At 46.8% G+C, this 7846-nt stretch overlaps 1 protein-coding gene across 1 annotated transcript; it reads left to right on the top strand.

Moving 5' to 3' along the window:
• Window positions 1-1197: 1197 nt before the first annotated feature.
• On the top strand, window positions 1198-4413 carry nfil3-6 (nuclear factor, interleukin 3 regulated, member 6). Its single transcript, XM_075454364.1, has 2 exons — window positions 1198-1533; window positions 2308-4413. Exon 2 carries the CDS (start codon window positions 2428-2430, stop codon window positions 3634-3636), a length of 1209 nt encoding a protein of 402 aa, XP_075310479.1. The 5' UTR covers window positions 1198-1533; window positions 2308-2427; the 3' UTR covers window positions 3637-4413.
• Window positions 4414-7846: the final 3433 nt, after the last annotated feature.

Raw genomic sequence — 7846 nt, 5'->3', positions numbered from 1 at the left:
AGCTGTATGACATCCCATATTAGCAATATCATTTATCAAATTTGACTTACCCCCTGCTGCGTCCTGTGAGCCGAGTTCCAGACTCGTTTTGGCGTTGACGAAGGTAGTCAACGCTTTTTCCAGAAAAAGTCAGACCTCACAATCGCTTTTCTCTCTACCTTCATATCAATGCATGCAGCCACCTGCCGATGGCCCCATCTGTTTCAGTGTTTACTGCTCGGAAGCAGGGGACTGCTCGGTCTCCACTTCGGTCTGCACAGTCAACCCGTAGTGATACGAAGGTAGAGAGAAAATAGCGCCAAGCGATTGTGAGGTCTGACTTTTTCTGGATGAACGATTTTGTGATGCAAAGGTATTACTCTTTTGAACGCATATTGTTTTGAGAAGCAAGACGCTTTATTTTTGTGGCCCCAGCCAACTAGCCGGACTACCTTCGTCAATGCCAAAACAAGGCTGGAACTCAGCTCACAGGAATGATTTTGCTAGTATGGGATGTCATACAACTTCATGTCAAAAGAGGCGAACTATCCCTTTAAGAAAGAGGGAAAAATCCAGCAAAGACCTGACACAGGACCTGAGAGATGCATTGGGGCCACCTGAACTAAAGGCAGCCGACATCCAGAGAAGAGCTTTGGAGTGAAGCACGAAGAACCATTCCTGAAAACTACTTATAAAGAGATGACAAGAAAGCTTAACTAAGAGACTTGAAGATGAGGCCAAAGTTCAATAAAAAACTGCACATATTTCCCATTTTTCTGATCATGCTTGAAGAAATATGGAAAATAAATACCGTAAAAAGCAGTGAAATTTAAGAGTTTGAGGTGGGATGTGCTGTCACCACTGTTCAGAGCCCTGCAACATTAGATAACGTGTCATTGTCTGTCGTAGAATCATGAAACATGTCATCATTTTAAAAATCGTGCCACGTTTCACCCAGTTGTCCGACTCAAAAGCAGAACGCATCAGAGGTGCGTGCAACTACAAGCCAATCCTTAAAAATATCCCGAAGACTGCGACTTATGTAAGGCGTTACAGGCTTCTCTTCAAAGGCTGACTCACTGAGTCCTCCTTTTTTTTATGTCACAGGAGACACAGAGAGGCGCAACATTATCTAATTGTTACAAGATTATCCCATCAGAGAGGGGGGCGTGGCCACGGAGGTCAGATGATGATGATGATGCCTGAGAGGCTATGTTATGTGAGCGGCGATGGGAGCTTTCCTTTGGATGGCGGTGAGAGGGAGGCGGTCTCAGAGGCACACACACAAGCAGGGCCCCGCTGGTTCATGTGAGGATAGGGACCGTCCTGAGGTGAACTCGACGTTACAAATAGGAGTTGCGGCATTCCAAGTGGAGCAGAGTGGAGGTGCAGCACGCCGATGATAATATTAAGTAACAAGCTCCGAGTGAATCTGCGGTATTTAACCAGAGAGGGAGACAGAGAAAAGCGCTCCTTCCTGAACCGGACCAAAACACGCTCGGAGAGGCTGAGAGGAGGCATGCGCACCGGCGGAGAAAACTGAATACCACAGAGGTACAATCGTTTTGTAAATTGATCATTTCCTTCTGTCGTGCTGCATGGGAGCCAAACGTGACATTTAGCGCTAAATACACCCGTGTCATCATCCGTTTCGAGCTGATTTGTTGTTGTGTTGTCGCTTATGAACTTGAGCAGCTGATGAAAGTAAAAAAAAAAAAATTCTACTTCTTCTACTATGTAAAACAAATAATAGTTAAACTAAAGTGCCTCACACAAGCAGCCGGTTCTAAACCACGTCGAATTGCCTGTAATTCTCAAAGCGAGTTTCACATTTCAGTGATGAGGCAGGAAAGCAGAATCAGGTCAGCACTGATAGTTCCAAGTGACCGAGAGTAGAGCGGCGCGCTCCTGTGAGACACGTGGGTCAGTGCTGATGAGGCATGTAGAACAGCACCGCTGCCATGTCTCAGGGAGACTTAAAGGGAGGCTTAGAATACGAGCAAATAGTCTTCCAACTCAATATGAATGCACGTATTATAATAAATCTGAACAAACATTCAAATCACCTTGTCATTTATTATTTCTTTGTTTTTAAAAATTGTGCTGAGTGCCTTCAGTAGCGCCTGAAGTCCGCTGCGGATGAATAACTTTGAGGTTACAACACGCGTTGTCTCATATTGAACATGTATTGAAGGTTGTAAGGTCGTGGCACAGGTTGCTCCCGTTTTATGGAAGAGATGTAATGGGGTTACATAATATTGTGTTGTAATGGCTCTTGCGTAACCACCAAATCCCTCTGCTCCTCTCCCTCCTTCTCTTCACCACTAGGTGGCACTGTAGTTCCATTCTGCGCTCCCACAGTTCCTGAGAGTTTTGTGAGCACAAAGCACCACACAGCGGCCCTCTCCACTGCTCGGTGAAGAAAGAATCATTCCCCACCTGCTTGGCATGATGTTTGAGGAGGAGTCTCAGGAAGAGAGCGTGCTGCACGCCATGGAGTCGCCTGCGGCAGCGGCTTCCGGTGGGAATGGAGGAGCAGGAGCGGGGTCTATGTCCTTCACAGACGAGGCCGTTTCCATACTGACCTCCAGCGGCCTGCTGGCTCGCTCCCTTCTGGGTCGCACCACAGCCATCAAGCGCAAAGAGAGTCCCTCTTCCAGCGTCCGCCGCAAGCGCGAGTTCATCCCTCAAGACAAAAAGGATGACGGTTACTGGGACAAGAGGAGGAAGAACAACGAGGCGGCCAAGCGCTCGCGGGAGAAGCGGCGTGTGAACGACATGGTGCTGGAGAGCCGGGTGCTGGCGCTGCTGGAGGAGAACGCTCGCCTCAGGGCAGAGCTGCTGGCTCTGAAGTTCCGCTTCGGCCTGGTTAAAGATCCCTCCAACACGCCAATTCTCCCCCTCGCCACAGCTCCACATCACACCACTCAAACCTTAACTCCTCACTATTACCTGCCCAGGGGAGACGGAGGCCTCCGGAGCTCCCCGGCACCACCTCCCAGCAGCCAGACGGGCCACTCCAGCACCAGGAGCTCCAGGGAGGCCGGTAACATGTCAGAGGACTCCGGCTTCTCCACACCGGGTGGGTCCAGTGTGGGCAGCCCGATCTTCTTTGAAGACCGGCTTGGCGACCATGGGAAGTTTTCCCCACACAGGGCGGAGGAGCTGGGTTACGACCTCCATCACTCCCATGGTGACGCCCACCCCACCGCAGCGCTCAGCGGAGTGAGGCTGGACCATGGAGAAACCATGAAAAACCTTCCTCACAAGCTACGTTTTAAGACACCCGGATGCGGCGAGGCGTTAGATGTCGCGGGTGACGGCGCCAGACGCAGCCCCACGCTCACCGCCGCGGGACGGGAAGGCCCGAGAGAAGCCGTCAAAGGACTGAGCGCAGGGGAAGCGGGGCCGGGGCACTGCGCAGGTTCCTGGCTCCAGCAGCTGGAGGGGGAAGATGGCAGGAGAGAGAGACAGTCCCCTCATTACAGCGCTCCCAGCGCCAGCTACAGCCTCCATTCTCCTCCCAGCCAAGCACAAAGCGAGGTCCAGTATCAGCACGAGAACACTCACCTGAAGTCGCAGCTCAACTCCCTCAGTGAGGAGGTGGCGCAGCTGAAGAGGCTTTTCACAGAGCAGCTCATGGCCAAAGTCAACTGATGACCAACGGTCCCCGGCAGACCGGGTGTGCTGATGTCTCGACTTTTGATCAGAAACTTTTCTGCAATAAAAAAAAAAAACAAAGTCTCGAAATATAACAGAAAAGCAGCAGTGCTGGCTCACGCACAAGAACTTTCAAGTCAAGTTAAACGTTGTGGGTTTTTTTATGTTGTATCATATTGAATTAAATGTGATTGAACACTCTTCATACTGCCTGCTGTTTAACAACAACCTCCAACTGTAATCTCAGCTCCCATCAGTGCTGCTGAGAAACGCAAGTCTTATCTGTAATAGTGTGAAGTGTAAAAAAAAAAAAAAAAAGCCTCCCATCTCATACGGCGTGACAACAAGGAAAAAAAAAACTGATAAAGTTTTAATGCGAGCCTCGCTCCGGGTTCTGAAGCCTAACACAGTGCGGTGGGGAAAGTTGTGTAATGGGGAGGCTAAAGAAAAACCTGTAAACACAAACTGAGACAGACGGCAAATAAACGCAGAGAGGAAGTCATTAGCTGGCAAAAGCCACCGCAGCTGCCGGGAGCTACGAGGCGTTGGCTGTTCTGTATCAGGCTGTTCAAACAAAACACAACTTGTTACGCGTCACATGGTCCTGTCAAGGAACACACTCGGTTGAGGAAAAACACTGAAACTTGTACAGCTGAGTTGTTTCACGTTTATTGCACAGTCTCCACATGTTTTTCTCTCCCCGTTATCTGTACTGAGGTGACATCTGCTGTGTGTGTGCATTTTCATATTAGCAAATAAACACATCTGACTGATCTTGCGGTGTTGAGTGGATCATTGCTTATAGGGGAAACACTCCACCAGCGGCGTGCGCATGTTGGGCTTCGCTGAGCAACATAAGGTGGAAGGAAACGCGCTGAACATGTCAAAGAAATGCAACAAAACACCGCGCCATCTAATCCAGGAGATCACTTCTTCGGGAACAGAGAGGGGAGATGATGAAAGGGCATTTAGGGAAAGGTGAGGTTTGACTGGCAAGCGCAGGCGGCGTAGAGCAGGGTCGTGACTTGGCAGGTTTTTCTCCCACAGTTCCTGCAGGCAACAACATGGGCTGACAGCCAGTCAGACTGAGACAGTGTGTGTGTGTGTGTGTGTGTGTGTGTGTGTGTGTGTGTGTGTGTGTGTGTGTGTGTGTGTGTCTGCTGTTACTCAATGGTTCTATTAGAGACCTTCAAAACATGAGATTTATTCCTAACAGCTGGAGGAAAATTCATGACGACAAGGAATACGCGTTGATAATACTGTTGGGGGCTCTCTCTCATGCAAGGTGTCGGGGGATTTAAATTTAGAACAGACAAAAAAAAAAAAAAAACTTTATTGCCGTTTGCTTTCTGACAGTTGCAACAGTCCAGGGTTGTATAACAACAACAAGGCTGATTAAAAAAAATAAAAGGATCTGTGTCCTTATTGACTTCAGCGGACAGACATCACATCTAAGTTAACACACTTATTGTAAGTCGCTTTGGATAAAACCGTCTGCAAAATTACCGTAATGTAATGTAATGTAATGGGAAAATCGGAACATTTGTACACATGGGCTTGAGGGGTTTGTTAAATCATCATCTCACAAGTCCCTATTTGAGCATAAAGTCTCTTCATCAGATAAAGAAACACTCGGATAGATAGCAAACACATTTGTTTTTATCACTGATGTACACTGGGGCGTGTCCAAACCTTATGCAGAGAAACAAACAAACACGTTACAAAACACATAACCTCTTTGGGCAAGGTGAACATGACTGATGTTTTGTCATCAGCAGAGGGCAGCAAAGACATTTCCTTAAGCGAGGCTGTGGCGCACCAGAGTCAGACATGTAAGCAACACCAGGTGCACAAAAGAAAACGTGTCGAATGTTTAAAGCGAGACGTTTTACCGTTTCATGAAAAACACGAGCTCGTCTTGGATTTAATGGGAACGGCTTGACTCAAAAAAAAAACGTTTGGACACGGCCCGGCAAAAGGCTGGAAAAAAAAGTGGTTACCTGAGAATTAAAAAGGTGGAGGAACGTGTTTGGAACGAATCAGGTCATTTGACAACAGGTCAGTCACTTGATTGGGTATAAAAAAGGAGCACTTTAGAGGGGCAGAGTCCCTCAGAAGTAAAGCAGGTATTAAGCAAAAAAAAAAAAACTGCACCAAAAATTATGGAGCAATTTCAGAATAATGTTCCTGAATGTAAAATTGGGAAGAATTCATATCATCAGGAGATGGAGGGGACACAGTAGATAACAAAGGACGCCTGTGATCTTTGGGCCCCTCAGGCAGCGCTGCATGAAAAACAGGAACACTAACAGAGATCACTGTCTGTGAACACAAGTCACCGTGCCGTCCACAAAAGCAGGTTAAAGCGCCGTCATGCAAAGAAACAACATGTGAACATGATCCAGAGGCACCGTCGTCTTTTCTGGGCCAAAGTTGATTTGAAACGGACTGAGGCAATGTGAAAAAAACTGATGTTATGGGGGTGCATTAGTACCAACGGAACTGGCAACTGGAACATCTGGAAAGGCGCCATCAATGCTGAAAGGTATATACAACACATGCTCCAGATGACAACATTTTCAGGGAAGCATATTTCAGCTCGACAGTGCTAAGCCTCACACTGCATCTATTGCATGAGCGTGGCTTTATAGTGGAAGAGTCCAGGTGCTGGGCTGACCTGCCTGCAGTCCAGACCTTTCACCAATGTGAAACACAAACTAAGACAAAGAAGGTCCAGAACTGCTGAACAGCTGGAATCTTTTGACAACGTTCCCTCTCCCAAAGGTCCAACATCTGGTCTCCTCAGTGCCCAGATGTCCCGACTTTTTTTCTCAGACATTTTTTGCTGCCATCAAAATGAAGACGAGCTGGCACTGAAACAGAAAAATGTCTCACTTTCAATACTCGCCATGTTTTATAAGTCCTACTGTGACTTTTTTTAATGTCTTTGCACAGCGTTCCAAACCTCTGTGATTGGAGTTGTAATAATTACACCATAGATGGTAGGCTAATTTTCATTGTTCATATATGCTGCAAGTCAGTTCCCCTGGTGATGTTAAATCCACCGCCCACGTATGTGCATTAAAGTGAAACTCCCGTTCAAAAAGGTAAATAAGATTCAAACTAGATCGTATTCAGTTCAATGAGCATGCCACTTTTTAAAGTCATTTTAACTTTGTTATGAGAAATCCTCCAGCAATACATTCAGCTCGGAATTTGTCATCATTATTTTATTACTGCAGGGATGATGTTCTAATTAAGTTATACATCGTAAGTACTTAAATACACATGAAATATATTAGGTTTTAAATATGTTAGATAATGTGGTCTGTCTATTAGATGAGCTTTTAAAACTTGTAAAAAAAAACTGTTTTTGGCTTAAAAATGTTCCCAAAAGTGAAGCTGAAGGTTGGTTAAACTGGAAGATAATAACAAGGCCCTGGTAGAGTCGTTACTGCAGGTGTGGAGCAAAGAGAAGAAGCGATTCTGATTTAATGAATCCACCGCAACACTCTGCTGTTACACCACCATCCTCATCCACTCAGTCATACAAAAAAAAAGCAAAAAAAAGCTGCAAACCCCCACAACCCCCTCTTGCGCTTAGTCTGTTTCCCCCATGTTTTACCAATGAAAGGATAAAGCCTGTTGCTAGGCAGGCAGTGCGACAGTTGCCATGGGAACGCTTGCAGACATAGCTAGAAGGTGGGGGGGGGAGAAATGTCGGGTTTGGGTGGGGTAAAGGATGGGTAGCGAGAAAGAGAGGGAGCGATGCAGAGACGGAGAAACTGAGAGAGGAGTGTGTGTTTTTATAGGGGGAGGGGGACCCAAGTTCACGGCCAGTGCCTTTGCTGCTTCAGCACGGTTTAACCTCCTCCTGCTAAAGAAGGGAACAAAGAGGTGCAAAGGAATGGGGACTGAATATTCAGCACAGGATTTCAGGCTCCACAGCCAGTTGCTTTCCGATAAATGCGGCGTAACAAAAAGAAGAAGAAATAATCAAACATCCAGAGTGACTTCACTCATTTACAGCAATGTGTGTAAAAGAGGAATAATGAAGATACACCTGAGACGGTGGGATTAGGCCATAAAGAGTAAAAAGCCCTCCAAGGACACATATCTGTCCAGTTATACACAGTAATCACTCGGATATTTAACACACAAACGTTGCTGTTAGGAAGATGCGGAACACGCTCACATTTTTTGGTCA

This window comes from Odontesthes bonariensis, chromosome 21 (assembly GCF_027942865.1).
Source record: "Odontesthes bonariensis isolate fOdoBon6 chromosome 21, fOdoBon6.hap1, whole genome shotgun sequence".
NCBI lineage: Eukaryota > Metazoa > Chordata > Actinopteri > Atheriniformes > Atherinopsidae > Odontesthes > Odontesthes bonariensis.
Note: the sequence above shows the minus strand (reverse complement) of the source record. Positions and strands in the feature narration are given on the sequence as shown.